This window comes from Molothrus aeneus, chromosome 2, assembly GCF_037042795.1.
Source record: "Molothrus aeneus isolate 106 chromosome 2, BPBGC_Maene_1.0, whole genome shotgun sequence".
Lineage (NCBI taxonomy): Eukaryota > Metazoa > Chordata > Aves > Passeriformes > Icteridae > Molothrus > Molothrus aeneus.
The window spans coordinates 66,481,016-66,501,336 of NC_089647.1; the positions used below are offsets into that span (position 1 = coordinate 66,481,016).

At 43.0% G+C, this 20,321-nt stretch overlaps 1 protein-coding gene across 1 annotated transcript; it reads left to right on the forward strand.

Annotated features, from left to right (window-relative positions):
• Positions 1-1,139: 1,139 nt before the first annotated feature.
• KLF5 (KLF transcription factor 5) lies at positions 1,140-17,828 on the forward strand. Its single transcript, XM_066571478.1, has 4 exons — positions 1,140-1,358; positions 3,217-4,093; positions 5,223-5,282; positions 17,650-17,828. Exons 1-4 carry the CDS (start codon positions 1,140-1,142, stop codon positions 17,826-17,828), a joined length of 1,335 nt encoding a protein of 444 aa, XP_066427575.1.
• Positions 17,829-20,321: the final 2,493 nt, after the last annotated feature.

Here is a 20,321-nt window from a genome sequence, read left to right on the forward strand (position 1 = left end):
AAGCTCCACTACATGCTGTACTTTTCCCATACGACGTGAGCCGGTCGGTGTCGCACGAAAGGACAGCGTCCCTCCTTTTTCTGCTTCAGCGAAACATACGGCAGCTTAGCTCACCGTCCTGTGTCTACGGGGAAATATGCTTTGCGCCGAAACCACACCTCAAAACAAGTAAATAGAAACTTGCCTCATTTCGGTGGGGGGGAGGAGGGGGGAAAGAGAAGGTTCAATCGCCTCTACCTCTTTTCCTCTACCCGCCTTCCTTGTCCTCTGCGCTATTTCTCTAAAATGCTGGAAAGCTTCATTTTCACAGTGTACGGGGTGGGGAGGGGGCGGGTGGATGTGTACTGCCGGGCTGATAATTATTAGCAGCAGGTTTCGAGTACGAGTTGCCTTCAGGACAAAAAATAATAAATCTGAACGACTGCCTTTAAAACCCTTTTGAAGATGAAAGGTAGGACAAGACAGTTGTTTTAAAGTGCCCACATTAGCAGTGCTTCTTTACAAGACTATAAATAATAGTACAAGCACGAGAAAAGCCCCGGCGGAGCGCCGCACTTGCTGAAAATCCGCTTCCACTCCGGGACGAGCGCCGCGCCGGCCGCTCCTTTCCAGGGACTGCGCCGGGCACCGCTCCCCGGCTGCTGCCCGGGCGGTACCGCCCTGCCGGAGCCGGCACCGGGATCGGCTCCGGCACCGGGATCGGCACCGCTCCGCCATCACCGCCGCAGCAGGGCAGGGCAGGGCCGAGGCGAGGCGAGGCGGGCCGGGCCGGGCCGGGCCGGGCCGGGCCAGGCCGAGCCGAGCCGAGCCGGACCGGGCGGCGGGGAGGAGCTGCCCGCGCTCCCCGTAGGCAGGGCGGGCGGCAGGGCCGGCCCCCTCTCCGGGCTGGGTGGGGTATAGGGGGGGCCGGGGGTGGAGTAGGGTGAAATAGAGGCGGGCGTGTGTTACCGGGTAGATACCCGCGGCCAGGTACAGGCGGAGGCACTGACGATAGCGGAGTGGATGCGCTCTGGGCTGGTGCTCCTGGGCAGTGAGCGCACGAGCAGCCACCGCCCGCCCGCCCGCCCGGAGCCGCCCGCGGGTCACTCGCCCTGCGCCGGGGCGGGCAGCCCGTCCGCGCCGCGCCCGCCGCCAGCCCCATGGCCACCAGGGTGCTGACCATGACCGCCCGCCTGGGGCCCGTGCAGCAGCCCGAGGAGCCGGTGTTCGCGCAGCTGAAGCCCGTGCTGGGGGCCCGGGAGGCAGCGATCTTCCCTGGAGAGGACCTGAAGCAGCAGCAGCAGCCGCCGCCGCCGCCGCAGCAGCAGCAGCACCCGGGGGGCGGCGGCGCGAACCTGCCGGCGGAGGAGATGGTGCAGGTAGGCAGCGAGCAGCGCTCACAGCCGCCGGTGGGCACTCGGTGCTGCCCGCGCAGCGCCGGAGCCGCGCCTCGCCCCGGCCGGAGCGGCCGCTGCGGGGCGGGCGGGACTGGGTGGGGCCGGGCTGCGGGGCGAGGGCGGCGGACACCGAACTGCGGGGCTGTGGCAGCAGCGGCAGGGTGCGTGTGTGTATGTATGTATGTGTATGGGTTCGTGTGTATGTGCGGGGGAGCGGCCACGCCGCCCATCCTGCCCGTGCGGAGCGGGAGCGCTCCCGTGTTCCCGCCGGCGGAGCGCGGAGAGGCAGCCGGGGCCGTCCCGGCGAGGCGGGGGGAGCCGGGCTGCCCCCGCTAGTGTGTTGAAAGCTACAGCTGCTGCCTTCGCACTTGCCCGGCGGCAGAATTAGAGCGGCCGCCTGTCCTCCTCGCCCACGCAAGGAGTCATGTTCGGGGGGCGGGGGGGGAGAGCACACGACTCGCTGGTAACGGGGGACTTCCCAGGACTTTGTGCCTGTCCCAAGAGGCTGTTTGGGAGCGGATCCGCAGGCAAACAGCTGGAGGAGCTAAAAGCGGGAAGGTGCTGACCGCAGCCGGGCTCCAGCCCGCGGACGGTGCCCGCTCCAGGGGCGGTTCCCCGCGCCCTACGAGGCACCGGCGTTGCCCGGGTCGGCGGAGAGGGAACCCCGGTGCCGGGCAGCGCTCTGTCGGGCGCTGCCTTTCGGTGGTGTCTTCCCTAAGGAGTAAATAAGTCCCTGTCTTCAAAGCGAGCTGCCCTCGACTCGTAAACAAGAGCTGGAAAAAGTAGCCTGGCATGTCGGGGCAGATCCAGATCAAAGGGAGACGGGAAGGCGGCTGTGTTTGTTTGTGGTGTTTACCGGGGGTCTTTGAAGAAAGGTCCTAAAATCCACTTTCGGGCGGAGTTGCTGTTTGTCAGCTGCTTTCGCTTGCGGGGTGCTAAACGGGTCTGGTATGAGCACTCTCTTGACAGGGCAGGGGGGAATGTAGCATTTGCCCACTGAAGACTGCATGGTAAATGTTTTGCCGATGACTGTACAGCAGTAATGTATAGGGCTCCAGCCACCCACGGATTCCCTCGCACTACCGTGCTAAGAGGGTGATTTTCCAGTAATTAAAGAGCTCTCCGGGAACCGAGGCATGGATAGGGACATGGTTATCACGCTATTAGACAATTACACACTGCATAGATTATTATTGGCTCAAGTGTAGTCCTGGAGACACTTTACACAAAGAATACTCTGATGTAGTCAACCCGTCTCCTTTTTATTCGATATTATTAGTAACTTTACACTTCGGTGTTCTATTTCTAATTAAATCCCGTTCTTCTAGGGATGAAAAATCATGGAAGTATGTTATATATATATATAAACATTATTTGAAGTATTAGTATTCAGATAGTCAGCTGAGGATGTGGCTTTTACAGTTAGCATTTCAAAGAGAAGCGGGTGAAAGAGATAGGCAGTCACCCTGCTCCAGCAGTGAATTCCAGAGCAGGAGATCTGCAGATTAGGCACAGCGCCTGTCACTTCTGTGCCTTGCACTGTCTTTTAGGCATAAAAGATGAAAAGTTTGTGTATGCTGAAATTTCAGATCTGTCTTAATGTGTGAACGCTTTGTACTGTGACTTTATCTCCTTGTCCTTGATGATGTTGATCAGCGTGCTGATTGTAAAATCAAGCAGGTTTTCATTAGTGTGAGCATTCATAACTTCCTCTGTAGGTGTCTTGCAGCTGGATGAACAGTATTGCCTTTTATTTGTAAAGCCTCACATGACTTGGATGCCACCATCTTTCTTAGCTGGTAACAAATCATGTGGATTATGGTCTGTTTTGTCTTTGTAGACGAGATGTGAAATGGAGAAATACCTGGCACCTCAGCTCCCGCCCGTTCCCGTCATTCCTGAACATAAGAAATACAGAAGAGACAGTGCCTCGGTTGTAGACCAGTTTTTCACCGACAGCGAAGGGTTGCCTTATAGCATCAACATGAACGTCTTCCTGCCTGACATCAGCCACCTGAGAACTGGCTTGTACAAATCTCAGCGACCCTGTGTAACCCACATCAAGACAGAACCATCTTCAGTCACCATCTTCAGTCACCAGAACGAAACTACTGCCCCTGCCCCTGCTCCCACTCAGGCCCTCCCAGAATTTACCAGCATCTTCAGCTCCCACCAAACCCCTGACGTGAACAACATTTTCATCAAGCAGGAGCTTCCTACTCCAGATGTCCATCTTTCCATCACACCCCAGCAAGGCCAGTTGTATCAGCTCTTGAGCTCGCCGGATTTAGACATGCCCAGCACCACTCCCCAGGCGGCCGTGATGGACTCCCTCAGCAATGTCTCCATGCCCTCAGCCATGGCGGGCCTTAACACGCTCTCCTCGGCTGTTCCACAGACTGCAATGAAACAGTTCCAGGGCATCCCCCCCTGCACCTACACCATGCCAAGCCAGTTTCTGCAGCAGCAGGCCACTTACTTCCCTCCTTCACCCCCAAGCTCAGAGCCTGGAAGTCCAGACAGACAAGCAGAGATGCTGCAGAATTTAACCCCTCCTCCATCATACGCTGCAACTATAGCTTCCAAACTGGCGATTCACAACCCGAATCTACCAGCAACTCTGCCCATAACCCCCCAGAACATCCAACCCGTCAGATACAACAGGAGAAGTAACCCAGATTTGGAGAAAAGACGTATCCACTACTGTGACTACCCAGGTAAGCAATCTGTGCCAGAAAATCCCAGCTCTTGCAATAAAAAAAAAAAAAAAAACAAAAACAAAAACCAAAAACAAGTGTGAATAATAATGGATGAAGTATAAGTGGTTTTCTTTAGCTGTGGTCTACACCTAAGGAGAACCAAATAGTTCTTTGTCCAAGTAGAATTTGTCTTTGTCATTGTTTTGAGTGGAAGACTCTCACATTCATTAAATAATTGGTATTCTTCATGTCATTTGTCATTCTCTTGAGCTCATTTTACTATGTTACAAAATTAGAGACTCTGTAGAAAATAAAAAAATAAAAAATTTGGGCTTTGCTAGTGTCAATCATTGTGACTGTCCAGTATTCATGATAGAGCAGAGGCTCAGTTTGTCCAGTGTAGTACAGCTCTGTTTGAATTTTCTGGCACTGCAAGAGTAATTTCAGCTCCCAGTAGCCAAGGCCACAGCCATTCTTCCCTGTTATGAACAGGAGATTCAACTGCCCTCATAAATCCATTAAAACTATCTCTGAAAATTGTCTGCAGATGGATTGCCTTCTGCGCTGGAGGGGAAGAGGGATCTGACTGGAAAGTGTGCTGCCATGTACGTGATCCCAGACACAGGGCGTGCACACCCGCTGTAAGCGCAGAGGGAAATTGCAGCTCCCCCTTTGCCAGCTCTGGGTGCCATGTCACCCATTCGGTGTGCCTTACAGTAAATGCCCAGTGAAAGAGTTGTGTTGAGCCCTGGGTGACAATGACCCGAGTCTGGATTGATTAGGTCCTCTTGGAAATTTAAAAAAACCAATCACATAACCCCCTCCACCCCCCCCAAGTTGTTGACTTATGTAGCAGGTGTTACTGTACATAGATTGTAGCAGCCATTGGCCTATATACTACATTACAAAGCAGTAAGTCGACCAGAAACATACATGTTTTTTCTTTGTCAAGCAACATATCTCTAGGAGCATTCTATAGAGAATTTTGCTTCTAAATGGCAAAAATTATGCCAAAAAGTAGTAAACTTAAATGTGTCCAGATAGTAGTCCAGCACTGAATGAGGAAGTTTAAACATAGTGTGGAGTGTTTTCTATTCTCCCTACTGAAGCCTCTTTGCTTTTTTTGGTTTTGTTTTTTTTTGTTTAGGCTGCACAAAAGTTTATACAAAGTCTTCTCACTTAAAAGCGCACCTGAGAACTCACACAGGTATGTATGCACTCGCTCTCTCGCTGTCTCTCGTCCGTGGCTGACGCGGTATCTGACAAAGCAGGAACGCTGGGTCTGCCAGCTTCTCCCTGTTTTCTCTAGGGTGGTGTGGACAGACTGGCAGGTCAGCTACAAAATACTTGAGGATTGGTCAGTGAGAAGTAAAATTTGTTTTATTAATGCCCTTTTGTTAAACCTCAGTGGAATTCAAAATAGCTGACAACGAGGTAGATGGAAACTTTCCTTTTCAGTCTAAAATGCCATTGAAGTGTTAAAAAAAAAAATCTTTTTTTCCTCCCCGACTAGTGAATTAAACATAGTAAAGACGTTCTACTTTTGAAGATGTATCTGAGTAGATAGAATTTTCTGGCTTCGGCTTTCTTTCTGAACTTTTAGGATTATTTAATCTTAGAATTTTTCACAAATGTCATGAAAACTCCCAAGATATGTCTATTTACTTTCTACTTGGCATTAAGTGGGCTTTATTATTTTTATGAAAGACAAGTGGTTCTCCATGTTTATTTTTTTTAAAAAGGACATAACTTCGATTTTTTAAATTTTTTATTTTGTCAGGAAAAGACATCAAAATGAAGAAAATTAAGAGTGTCAGTGTGTCACAGTTGTTTTTTTGTACCCTGATCAAACTCTGCTTGCAGCTACAGAGGCCGCCCCTGTTCCTGGACCCGCGAGGAGCGGAGCTGGGGATGGTGTTGGTTGTGTGGGCACAGGAGCTGAGAATGCTGAGGACAGTGGCTGGGAGGTGGAACTGTCCCAGATGCTCTTCCCAAGTGTTCACCTGCTGAGGCAGGGGGGAGAAGGAGAGAGGGAGGGAAGGAAAAACACATAGCTCACCACCAGCAGGCTTGACACTGTTAAGGACAGTTCTTTGCTGGGATCTTGATACAGAACCACTCATGCTAAATTGGTGAAAAGCACATGACTGATTTTGTAAAAAAATTAAATGAAAGGACTGTGACTCCTGTTTTTAGAAGTGAGTGTGAACCTTGGTTCTTTTATGCATGGGTTTAGAATCAGAGCAAAACACAAGTCACAGTTCAAGCAACTTTGTTATTGAAGCGGACTGTGCCATTCAAGGAGTGAGTTTTCACCTAAGCTTAAATCAAAACTTGTCCAGAGCTATCGTCTAACAAAATGTTTCACTATCTCTATGGAAACAAGGCCTTCTGTTCAGCAGGTATTATAAATGGATTGTTAGATTGTTGTAAAGAAGTTGAGTATGTCCATGCTAAGTGTTACTAAGGAAATCTTGTTTTCAGAAATGAAAGTTACCTGTGTTGTACAGTGAAAGATTAAAAGCGAGTGTAGAAAATTATTGTTTTGCATTAGTGACAGGCTAAGCACCAACGCTGTTAAAAGTATTCTTAATATATAATCACTTGCTAGTAGTAAGTTTAGTAGGAAAGGAATATTTTCATGAGGCTGTAAATCTGAGTAGTATCATAGAATCCCAGTTTAATAAATAATCTGTAAATTTAAGTGTATGATTTCCACTTGCGCACTTCAGCCAGGAACTAAATACCAGTTTAAAATATCTTGATTGCTATTATAAAATAACTAGGAAGAGAGATAAAAGCAAAGCTTTAGTCTAAACATTAACAATACATAGTCAGCATTTGAAATGAATGCTTTTCCTTTTTTAATCCATTTCTATCTTTTTCTGTGCCTTGAGTGGTAATGACTTCAGGGTTTACAAAGTTAGTTCTTGTATGCATAGAAATACATACCTCATGGCTAGCATATATTGCCTAGGGTCACTAATGTTTATTGTTGCCTTCACTTTTTTACCTAGAAATGTGGATAAAACGTGCAAAGGTCAGAGGAGCTGATGTATTCATGGAAACAAGAATGTTGTTTTAGATAAAAATCTAGTGAACTTAAGCAGGTCTGTAATACAAAGGGTCTTCTGGGGAGGTGAATGAAGGGATAAACTGTCTAAAGCGTGCATTACATGCAAGAATGTGAGTCCGTATCCTGTTACCTGCAGTATTTCAGAGTTTGGATTAGTTTAACTCTCCTGAATATTCACTTCATACTTGAAGATTTCCAGCAGCGATTCTGATCTCTGCCTTAACATACGATTGAAGTGTGTTTCAAGAGCCAGATCTCTGACTTAATGTTTGATCGATTAAGGAATGTTAAAGTAAAGGGGTGCAAACTCAGGGAAATCTGTGGAGTTGCTCAGCCTTCCCCAAGACTGCAGGGGAATCTTGCTATTGATCTCCGCAGGGATCGATGCCGAGGGCTAAATTAGGGGATGTGTATCCCATCCCCCTGGAACTGTGAATTCATACAGTACTAATAAGTTTTGAGTTTTCAGTTTTAAAACATTTTTAAAGGACTTTGTGTGAAGCTTTTACCTTCAAAGTCTAAAGCAAATGTCACGTAAGCCGTTTTAATAAAGTTGTGTGTGATATTCTTTCAAATCCCTTCAGGGATAGCAGACCTGTTTATCTGGCTAAACCCGTTCTTTAGTAATCATGGACCACTGAAGTTGTTCTCTCCTTATTCTTAGTTTCTTAACAATACCTTTTAAAATTGGCTGCAGTCTCTCTCTCATCCCAACCAGTCCCCGCCCTTCTCAGCAATCTGTCATCTTAAAATAAAAGAGCCTGCAGCAAAGTTTGTCTGCCATTAAAAGTCAAGACAGACCTCATGGTTTTCCTTTTGTATTGGAAAATCTCAGCCTTTTCACAGTATTTATTTAGCAGCATTTCTCTTCTGAAAGGCTTTCCCTGGGTTTAGTAGATGATCTTTGAGAGCAAACCTAAGGGAAATGTTACTTTTGATAGATGGAATGTAGGCTGTAGTATATTTTTTCTTAGTTCAGAAATGAGCATACTGTCAGATTTTATAAATTACAGCTAAAAAAACTATAGGGAATGGGCAAGAGGAAAATCCCATATCTTTTTCTTCTTAGGTGTTCCCAAGCTGTTTACCTTAGACCAAGTCAGGTGGTATAAAGTGATATAGTTATGCTGATTTAGTGTAGTTACACTGGACTCTTGCTGTTGATCAGGAATCCAATATTCCTGCTGAGAGCTGAGATAGGGTTATGTATTTGTACTGGTTGCTGAAGCAGACACACATTTTTCTTTCCCAATGTAATGCTTTACCATTTGTTCACGATGAAATAAATTTTAGTTGGTAAACTGGCAACCCCAAAACAGAATATGAACAAAAGTTTGAGTGTTGAAAAGATACAGAACATTGTTCGTCCATTTCCATGAATGGAGCAGGTGTGTGGTACATTTTAATACTTTAAAAAACTTCAATATGATACCTAAATTTGATGTTTGTTACTTCTGAAACAGGTTAAATGGTACTTGGTATTTTAAAGTACTTATTAGAACAGCTTTCAAAACAGGTGGAATTTTTTGACCTTTTGAGGCAGATGGTTTCTTTTAAAATAATGTTACCTGTTCGTCATGCAACAAGTTTTGTTTCGTACCCGGCGTTGTGCAACTGCGGTATCTAATGTGTGAGGGGGTTGTGCATTTATCACAGGCTGTTCAGCAGCAAAGGCACCTGAAAGCTCTGGCATAACAGCTCTATGTCCAAACTGAAACGCGTGCAAATCTCTGGGAAAAGTAGTTATTTGCGTATTGCAGATAAACTTCATTCAGTTCTTCTGCCATCCAAGTATATACACATATCCATATCACATAATCATTTGGAAACAGTGGTCCTATAACGTATCCTTTTAGATTTCTTTATATGCCAAACGTTTGGATTGTGGATGTGTTGACTGTTGGCTGTGCAGGCACCTGGAGTACCATGCCTGTACACTACCTGTAGTGCTGCAGAACAGCTGGCTACGGGGAGTTAGTGGGGAGGTTAATTATTTCTGTGAGCAGCTGCACACTTCAGAATTGTGTATGTTTTTAAGAGGAAAATCTGTGATTGTTTTGAACACATCAAGGCACGCGCATTGAGGACATTTTCCAGCTGCATACTGGTTTTCCGTATACAGAGTCTTTGTACAGGCATGTTCTCTGGTCACATGGTGGGCTTGCCATTAATAGTTTCTAGCATTAACTGCAGAACTATTTCATCTCTATCTATAGATCTAGCTTGTATTTGGTGATGGGAAGTGGAAGCCGAGATAACTCAAGAGAAATGGCATTTCCCTAATGAGATGCACTCAAAATACTTCCACTGTCCCTGGTTATTTCAAATGTTTATATAGGCACAGAACAGCTGCTGACTTGTGCGGTTTGTCAAGGTGTTAAACATTTTATTTTATTTTAGATCTCTGCCTCAATAGATCCAGAATTAGACCGATGGTGCATCAGGATTAGAACCAGTTGTAAGCAGTAGACTTCAGCAGTCCCTGGGACTTGATGCTCTCAGCTCACCATACCTGTAGAGGGACACTTGTTCCGGGTGCTGTCATTAGCCCAGGAATTCAGGAAGGAAGCCTGGTTTGGAAGGGAAGACAAGTAGTAGTTGGGCTCCTGCTGGAAGAAAAGCACAAATGAATTTAAATAATACTGAGACTTGGGTGCGGGATTTTGCTCATGGTGTGCAAATGAGGAATGGAGGCCCCAAAAGACTCTGCCTTGTGCATGGTTGCAGCCATAGCAATTCTTACCCTGAAATCGTGAAAACAGCAATTAAGTAATACTTCTGTGCAGATCCAGCTTCTTTGACCTGTTAAATGGGTGAGTTGCATAGATTACGTTTTAAGGAGCTGTCAGTAAATGCCATCATTGATAGAGACCATAAGGATAAGTGGAAGAGAGTTAAAGAAAACTGTTGACAAAGTGCAGTAAAGTGCAGTGTTGCTAGACACTGCTGAAGGCTATGTTAGTATCTTTTATTTATGAATTCTGCTAAATCCATTAGTTGCCTGTGTGAGAAATGGAAGTACATTATTTTCCTGTGCAAACCACAGTTTAAGGGAAAATAATGCATTTTTTTCAAACACTTCATGAATGATCGCAGGCCTTGGGAATAATTGATCTGGTTCTTTATCTGCAGTCATAAGCAGAATGGGAAGTGTTTGAATGTGTTGCTCAAAAGAGGTTGAAATGTTAGCAGCATAAACCTGAATTTTATTTAAACATTACTGATCATTCTCACCAGTATCCACCATAAAACTTCTATGAAGTAGGAATTAAATTCTGAGGTGTCAGGTGAGGGTATTCCAATTAGATTTTAGATACTGGAAAGAAAAGCCTAATATTTTCTTTTTGATTAAAAGCCTAGAAAGTCCCTCTAAGCATGACAGCTTAAAAAAACTGTTGTTTCTGTCAATTGCTCCCTGAGAGGATTAAACTTCAGTTCCAGGATATTTGATTCTTGATAAGGAAACTGTTGACCTAAGAGACCAGCTTTAAATATAGTTCAGTTTGAGACCGCCCTACATAGGCTAATAGTCCCAAGATTCACAGCAATTGCCAGTGATTAAAACTTTCCATTATTTGATCAGACATTCCTTATTGTAATTAATTTCTGAGGCTTACTGGGACGACTGACTCCCAGTTCCAGGCAGGGTGGTGTGTTGCTTGTTGTTTGTTAGATGACCTGCACCTCCCATTGGTGAAAGATTAGAAACATTTAAGTAATGTCCTAGTTTAGTCTGAGTATCTTGGTAGCAGCATTCCTGTCCTGTCAGGGTGCATTATTTATATTCAGAGATCTCTTAACAACTCTGATTAGGGACATATTAAAACCTTTGATTTTGGTGAGTGTACAGTGCTTTGCTTTGAGTTAAAATACCTTTAATGTGTTGCCTTTTTTTTCTTTTGCTGTATGTGTGCATATAGTAGATGGAGATCTGGAAGTTTAGAGTATGCATTTAATAAATTCCATTTTAAGAGCGCGTCTTATCTGACTGTACAAAAGCCAGTGTTATTGGTGAAAGAGCAGTTCTTGTACCACAGGCATAGGTGTGGAAATGTGTTCTTCAGCACAGGATGTGTAGACACAGCCATGCACCCTAAATGGCATGGATTTCTTATAAACCTACTTAAAAAAATTCCTTTTCTCTGTTTGCATATCTCCTTGAAGAGAGACCACCTCTGTTAAGACAGAATGTTAAACCAGAAAGAAAATAAACCATTGCACAGAGCAGTCAAGATTCCCCACTAATCCTTGAACAGCATAAGACAACACTTAACAAAATAAGTGTGCTTCTAGCACTGGTGGGAGTGCTGAGAAGGTAATGCCTTCTGCACCTCTGCAGTCAGACAGTGAATTCCTTTGGCTGTCCTCTTTGATCACCAGTGAGTTATCTTTTATTCCTGTTCATGCTTCATTTATCAGTGACCGGACTTTGTGCTGAGCTCAAAGCTCTCTGTTACAAAATTCCATAAAATGCTGTTTCATGGTGAAGGAGTATTTAATAGTACCCCTTTAGCCACTGCTATAGTAGGCACAGACCTTATTGCATTTAGAAGTGTGCTGCATATGCTGCTCATTCATACCATTTGTGGATGGTTGTTTCAAGGACTATGTTTGTTTTGTCACACACAGAATAAGCTGGATGTACTTCGCTTGCTATCAGTCCTCTCATCCATCTCCATCTTGGACAACTAAGAATTTTAGTGCACTAAAGATCTTTTAAACATCTGAGGGATTACTTATTTTGAAAATCCAGCTTTTTGTTCTTTTTCAAAAAAAAAAACCCAAAACCAAACCTAGAAGCTGCTTTTAATGATGACTACAGCACTTAGCACTTAGTCAATAAAAGAAAGAAGATCTGATTTTAGGAAAGTGTGTAGAGCAAAAAACTTCTGACTGCTCGCAGACATACACCCCAGTAACCCAGTCAGAATTTAAAACTATGGTGCTGTTAGCTAGGGAAACACTATTTCAAGCAAACCAAAACAGAAAAAACATTTCATTTGTTCTTAATATTTTTAAAATTTGAGGCTATAGCATCTCAGGAAATTATGAGAACTGATGTTAACGTGAAAAATTTGAAAACAAATGTGCCAGAAATCTTTGAGACAATATAAATCTTTCTAATAATCTATTTTAAAGCTGAACATGATAAAGGTTATGCACATAACTGGTGCAGTTTTGGTACAGAAACTTCTGCTTTGCCACAATTTTATCACACCTGCCCAAATATTTTTTAAGGCCAACTACTTGCTGCTAGAAATAGTTCCGTAATAAGCACAAGTAATATTAAAATGATTGCAAGACTGGAGGCAGGAGGGGGGGTGCGGCGTGGCTGTCTTTATACTTTATACCCTTATGAGCTGTAATCAGGTGTTGTGATTTTGGAGTCTCTGAAAAGTGTACTATTTGTTATTCCTTAAGGGAGCTCCAAACTCGCTGTTCTGACAGAAATCTCTGATAGGAAACAAGTGAAGTTGCAGGCATTGGCTGGTGTAATATCTGTATTTGGATTTCTGCATACCAATAGAGTTACCTAACTTTAGGTTTGAAAATCCAGCCCTTGCTGTTTACAACTTTTTTTTTTAAAGAAAGCCGTCCTGGCAGTGAATTGCAGAAATAAAAGAAGTAAAGTCATACGACTCTTTGATGAAATAAGGAAGCTTATTTTCTTATTAATGGGGAGATTCATCAAAAACGGAGTCTGTCAGTGACTTGTTTTTTCCAAACAGTTTTAAACAGAAACATGTTCTTGAGCAGAGGCTGTGTGTTGAAGATAGAGGGTGTCTTCAAAATGACCGTCTCCCCCGACACGGGTGGCACTGTGCCTTACCCAAGTGAGCATGGCCACAAGGGTCACTGCCAGTGACTAGAATTAAATGTTAGGAAAGCCATTGGTGCGTTTTGACACAACTGAATCAGAAGATAAATTAAAGGGAGAAGAGGCAACACAGTGTGTGTACTTTACTGATCCAGACCGCTCTCCTGTGGTATTGATAAGAAACCCGAACCATGGGATCTGCTGGGGGAGATTTTATCTGTTGAGGTGGCTGGCTAGTGTAGCACGTTATATGTGGACATCTAAACGTCTTTTTGACGTCCTGGTAATCTCACAGCATTATGAATAATTTTTTTATAACAAATAGACACTTTGGAAGCAAAATAGTCTCCTTTCAGATTAAACTCCCTTATCTCTTGGTGCGTGCTTTCTTTAAAAGACCTTCCAATCTAAACATTAGGGCTTAGAATTTCTGTGCTCAAATACAAGTCTCATTCTCATGCTCCACAAATGTATTTCTTTAAAACAGGAGAATGGATGCATATTAAGAGCTCAAGAACTTAAAAATATATTTTGTGATGTATAAGCCTAGCAAAATATTTTAAACCATTGATACTGGAAGGAGGTTGTGCAGAAATCCAATTAAACTTATGAAATCCCTATCCTGTTGAAGTATAATTTAAAGGAAAGCAGTTCTGTTTCCCAGAAGTGCTGTGTATAATATTTCTGGCTTGGGAAGAAAGGGTTGGAGTGTGCTATTTGGCTGGAAATCGGTACCAGCTTCCTCCATGGTGTTTTAGTTGAACAGTGTTGACATTCTAACAAATCCCGTGGAAGCTCCCCTGAAGTGGAGGAGTTAGCTGTTTTCTTGCTTTTACAGTGAAATACCTGTTTGATACCATGGTTGTGTTCCAGTTACTGAGCTGTACTGCTCTCATGTTTGATGACCAGTGGCATTCTTGGTTTAACACCCTATAGAAGCCCTAAATTGCTGGAGGAAAACCAAATACTTCTGAAACTTTACAGCTCCTGTATTTTGCACAATCATTAAAGTAAACAAATCTTACATTACTATGTAGCCAACGAAAACAGTGGATAAAGAGTTCAGTGTCCCTTGTTGTGTATACCTGCGTTTTTTAAAAATAAGTCTTCAACCGAGATTTCTCTGACCTTCAAAGTCAGCACAGTAAAGAAGTAGGATCACTTCAGAAAAATATGTGAGACTCTTTTCCCCTTGCTTGCAGGAACTTAAAACCAAATTCTTATTTCTGCTAAATGACAAAAAGCATGTGTATAGGTTGAGAGAGAGAAAACAGTACCAGCTAGTTGTTCTCTGCTTGCTCTAAATGAGTGAAAATTAATCTCCACCTACTTTTTTTTTACCCCCCCTTCCTCCTTGCCCAAAAGGAAAACATTTGAAATTGATTCAGTTCTTAAATAAAACTTTCCAACGGAAACTAGCAATACAAACATAGATATTCAGTATTTTACCCCTAGGATTTATTCAAAATAATCCGGGCCTCTACACTGGCACTAAAAATATATTTTCCAGTTCTCACTGTTGGCCAAAGCAGGGGTTAAAAGCAGCGTTCTGGCTTTAATTTCCAGTACATAAAAGTAACACTATTAAAACAATCTGAGTAAGGCACCAGCTTGTTCCTGTGCTCATCCCCTTAGCAGTGCTTGGTTTAGCTCAGGTCTGCAGCAGTCTGCCAGCAAGGAGGAGTGGTGCTGTTCTGCATGGCACTGCCTGAGCTTTTCCTGGAGCAACGCTGTTGTCCAGGATGATTTGTGGCTGTGGCAGGCAGTGGTGTGACCATGACAGTGTGGTGAGCTGCTAAACAGTGTCTCTGCAAAGTTGAGTGCCCTGGGCTTTGATGGGGGTCCTGGCCGTGGGACTCAGCACTGCCTGGGAGGCTGTGGCACCCAGCAGGGCACAGGGATCACTGCTGCCCAGACTGCCGGCACGCCGGCACTTCCTCTGCCAGGAGCCCTCACGACACCTGCTGACACTGCTCGCGTGTTAGGAAAGGTTTTAACAGGGGACAGCTTTTTTTGTTGCTGTTTGGACTCTGACAGGGTCAGGTGTCACCTACACAGGACAGCTTTGAGGCTGCTTTTACAGTGCAGCATAGCCTCACACTCAGTGAAAGTTGTGTATTTCATACCTCCTCAGTGCCAGACTTGGAAACAGATCTTAATCTCCGGGTCCCCATTCCAGTCTGGTCTGGATACTCCTAGGCTTTTGTTAACTAGTGCTGTTTTCCTGCCCTCTTTACCTTCTCTGTCATTCCTTGTATAATCCTGCAAAACACAAAAAGCATTTGGAGTAGATGGAGGCCTGACTGTATATGCTCTTCCTGGCCAGCGAGGGGGTGTCAGGCTCACAGCACTGTGAGCGTCAAGTATAATGTGGCAGCTTTGAGTGAAAACTTTTAAGGAAAAATTTAAGGGAAACAGGGAGAAAAGGAGAAAGAAAGGAGGAAAATAAATAAATACACTGTCCCTAAATTAAGACATTTCAAATACAGGAATAATTATTTTGTGTAACTTCTGTGTGTGCACATGTGCCTTAACACAAAGTGTTCAGTGATTATCTCCCTGGTGCTGTGCCTTTGGATCAGCAACACAGGCTTTTACAGCCTCTATTGTTAACCCAATTAAAATACATTGAGGATCATCTGTATAGTGCAAAAGATCCCTCACTGAATAGGGACCTTTCCTGTCATTCTACTGTGAAGATCAAATGTGTTCTCAGCAGGATTCATTGGTGTTAGAAAAGCTTACACACCATGTTTGAATGAAATTTGTATTTTAGCCTACAGTATGTGTTTCATGGAGCAAAAAGGAACCCTATATGATAGATCATTCCTATCTTCAATCAGCGTCAGAATTTACTCTGAGTAAATTCAGAGTTTACTCACAGTTAATTCAGCTGTGACAGAAATCTGTGTTGATTTCTGTTCTGATTTGTGACCCACCAGATAATTACAAATTCTGTGAGAGGTGAGGCCGGGCCCTCGTCTTTCCTAAGGAATGTTAGGTTTCCACCATGACTTCAATAAATCCCAGTTGCTGTTGATGCAAAGAGATTGTTGGGTGGGTGAGTGGTTAGTTTTTCCTGAAAAGGTCTAGTTCTGGTTGTGACAACACCTGGCAGTACAAAGTTACATCCCCATTATGAGCAAAGGGCTAGTTTTGCACTCAGTAGTAGATGAAAACTTTTTAGCTGATCAGACAAAGCAGTAGAAACTCCCAGACAAAAGCAGTTTCATAATTTCATCTGCATGATAAATAAGTGCCTTTGAAGTAATGGTTTGGAGCTTCTCAGGTGGTGTTACCTACATAACTGATGCAGAATAAGCACTCTGATTGCAGGATACTGACCCCTCTCTTTCTTCCATGTGCGTGTGTGATAGTGAAACAGGGAAAAGTAGGAGGCACTTCACTCTGCAGTAGGATTGAGCTGTCAGTGCAAAGGTTTGGGACCAGTGGGGGTGTAGAAGATCTGTAAGAGGGATTAGAAAGAAATGTTTGAAAAGCTCAGCTTTGGTCAGTTTCTGTTCCAAATGAAGCTACTGCCAAGTGCTTTGATATGCTCGGTTTTCTTTATCTTCATGACAAACAAGTCAAATTAATACAAAATAATATAGATAGCAATTCACTCTCCCAACTCCAAGGTGTTTTTGTCAAACAACATCAAACATTAACCTCTTTATTTATATGAAGAACATTAACCTCTTTATTTATATGAAGCTTGCTTGTGCGGTGACATCATGCCCACACAAGCTCCTAGGCAGGTGTACATACCCGTGTAAAATTCTGATTTCACACAGAAGTCATCATGGCTTTGTGACTCCATATTTCCCCCATTTCAACAAACACCTGTAAATTGTAGGAATGCTTAAAACACTGTTTTTCCAGTTCTAAAATGGGTGAACATGAACATTTCAGGTGCCTGGGCCGGTTGCTGCTGTAACACAGCAAGTTTTGAGGTGCCATGTTCCTCCTGTGTCAGTATAGACTGCTGAAGACAGCAAGAACTTGCCATCTTAAAATATGGCTATTTAAGCACCTGATTAAAGACATTTTATTCTGAAAATGGGTGCTTTGAACTTGGAGGTGCTTTCTCCTATTTATAGCTAGCCCCAGGCAGGATACCACAAGTTTTTATTGCTTGTGACATTTTAGGAAATACTATCCCCGTTGTGTTTGTAGCACACTGTGCCCCTTTCTTCACACATCAGAAGCTCTTGAACAGATCTGCACACTGCAAAGAATCCTTATAGAAATCTTTTTTGCCATTTCAGACCTCTTAAAAAGGCACTGTGTAACTTGCCCATTTTTGAAAGGTGCAAGTTAAGTTACAAACCAGTCTTGATTGTCACACGAGACTGCTTTTTTTTCCCCCTACTCCCTCCCATACTGTGGTGAGTGTAAAGGAGCAGGTTTTGGTCTCATGCAGGCTTTTTAACTCTGCATTCCTGTACCATAGCTCTCTCCAATTTGCATGTTTGAAAGTTTTGTACGTTTTTGTGAGGAATTAAATCCCATTTTCAAGAGCTGAAAAAGCAAAGAGGCTGTTAGTTTGGGGCCTGATGCATAGAGCTGTGAATAATGAGGATATGTAATGGAAGAGCAGTGCCATTCAGTGCAGACTTATGTCAGTTGTCTGCTGAGGAGTGGCAGCTGACGGTTCCATTTTTGCCTGCTCTGTTCCAGGTGAGAAGCCCTACAAGTGCACATGGGAAGGCTGCGACTGGAGGTTCGCGCGCTCCGACGAGCTGACGCGCCACTACAGGAAGCACACGGGGGCAAAGCCCTTCCAGTGCGCCGTCTGCAACCGCAGCTTCTCCCGCTCCGACCACCTGGCGCTCCACATGAAGAGGCATCAGAACTAGGAGCTGGACTGGTCACGGAGGCTCTTCTGTATCTATGCAATTTCCTATTGACTCTCGATGTACAACTGAAATTAGTTGAATTTTTGAGTGTATCCACTTCAAAAGAGATCTCAAAAGGAACTGGAAATGTATATTTTGTATATTTATGCTGAAAAAAGGAAGACACTGTATCACAATGATCGGAGTGTTCAGTCATTTGTTTGCTTTCATGATGTATATGGCTTTAGTCAGCAGGTTTCATCTCTTTACAAGTATTATATCTCAACACATTGCAGCTTTATACTTTTTTTTTCCTCTTGCAGTGTTTTGACCAAAGCACTGTCATTATTGTGACAATGTTTAGTAAACAAATTAACGAGAGGATGCAGATGAATGCACACAGTGGAAAAGCCATGAACTGTAATCTGTCAGGTTTTTACTGGACATACTTAAGTACATGTGGGGGTTTTTTTTAATGTTAAGCCGTTCTGTGGATATAAAATACATAGGAAAATTCATAAACAGCCATAGAACAAAGCATTTTGTTCTGTGTGTTGCATGTTTGCTATGACAAAGATTTTGTAAATATGCAAATCAGCTTTTTAGGTTTAATACAAAAGTTTTCTAAGAAACATCTGAAATAAGCAGTTGTTTTACATTTGATAACTTGGCACATTTATTAAAAAAAATACTTAAATACCTCTCAAAATAGTACCAATTTAGTCAGATGTTCTGTACCTGTTAACTCAATGGTGTGCACTGAATATTCAAAGCAGGAGTTTGTTTTCAAATTGCGTAAAAGGGCAAAACATGGAGAATGAACTATAAAGTCAATGTTGGAAGCTGAAATAGCGGGGATAGTTAAAATGAACACAGAATGTTAAACCTCTTACCATAAGCTAAACTTAGTATCACTTTAAAAAGAAGGATTTAGGATGCAGTTTTCATACATAGACATATTAAGCTGGTTCAGCACCAGTATGATCTAGTTTCATGTGGATATTGGATGTAATTTACTAGAAGGTAAAGGATACAGTAATTTTTTTTAAATTACAGTGCAGTTTAGTTAATCCACTGTTCAGACTGACACACGCAGGGAAAAATTTACTGCTTACCGAAGTAGCTGAAACTCCACGGAAGTCAATGAAATGCTGCCCTTTTATGCTAACAATGACTTTGATCCACCGTGCTCAGCCTTGAAATCATAGATGGAGGGCCAAAGATGAGGTTAGACCAGGTAGGATTTGGCCAGACAACAGGAGAAAACCAAACAAACCTAAGAAGTGTCTGAACTTCACAAGCCGTAATATTAAGCTGTCAACCAAAGGCTAAAATAGACAATCAAAATACCAAAAAAAAAAAGGGTCTTGCAGGAAAACCTAGCTTTGTTAAAACTGTTGTTTGTCTTTATTTATTTGTGGTATATGATAGACTCTTCTTTTTTCAAGACAATTTTACCTATACTTGATAAATTATAGTTTTGTTTGTTATAGTTAGAAATGTTGCTCTCAATGTAAATAGTTGACAAACGATGTAAATAATTTTGTAAGGCTTCAAATGTTTATACGTGGAAACACATGCAGAAATTGGTTGCTGTTTTGCTTCTTTTGCCTCCCCCCTACCTTATTTTTGTATTGTGGTATTTCATATGCAAATGATGGAGCAAACAGCTGTATAGTTGTAGAATGTTTTGAGAGAGAATGAAATCGTTTATATATAAAGACTTTTTTTTTTTTTTTTGCAAAATAAAACAAAGTGCCTAATGTGTGTGTGCGTGCATGTGCTTTCTCTAGCTCCTGACAAGGAAAGTTCTGTGTTTTGCAGTAGAAGCTGGAAATCATGACAGTATTAAGCAAAGAATGTCTATTCTACATAGAGACTGCCTCTTTGGAAAGTACCTGGCACTTCTACACCCTGCCCTGATGAAAATTATACATGTGAAGGGATAAGGGTTGGTGCTTTTCTGCTATCTGAGCTTAAAAGGAAGTGACTGGTTGCCTGAAAACGGTTGTAGTTGTGCATCCACAGAAGCGTGATTGGAAATGAAAGGTGCCTGTTGGGTGTATAGAAGTATACAAATTCCTTCACATTTTCAAAATGGTTAAAATCTATTCATACTCATTGACAGTGTTGCCCAAAAGAAATTTCTCTCCAAAAGGTCCTTTCATGCCCTAGAAAGGCAGGAAGATCCCACAGCAGCACTATGCAATATCAGCACTATGCCTGCCATATCAGTGTCTTCTTTTCGGTATTTCTCCCTTGGAAGTGGAAGTACAGTTCACATGAAAAATTCAAGTGATTGTGTTTGTTCATCTCTGGGGGTACATCTCTCTTGTTTCCTCCAGGCCTCAAGGGAGAAGGCATGCTGGGCTTTTTAAAATAAATTTATCTTAAAACCAAAGAAAGAGTAAGTTTAAATATAGGTTTTTAGCAAATGTCAATATTCAAACCAATCCTTTATTCAAAATACCATTATTATCTCATAAGCTCTGATTCCTAAAACCTTTCTTGAAA

Bases quoted from the DNA above. Each gene is read 5' to 3' on its own strand.
- KLF5 (XM_066571478.1), top strand. From the start codon at position 1,140: ATGGCCACCAGGGTGCTGACCATGACCGCCCGCCTGGGGCCCGTGCAG. The intron at 4,094-5,222 runs GTAAGCAATCTG...TTTTTTGTTTAG, and splicing joins CCACTACTGTGACTACCCAG to GCTGCACAAAAGTTTATACA. The intron at 5,283-17,649 runs GTATGTATGCAC...GCTCTGTTCCAG, and splicing joins GCACCTGAGAACTCACACAG to GTGAGAAGCCCTACAAGTGC.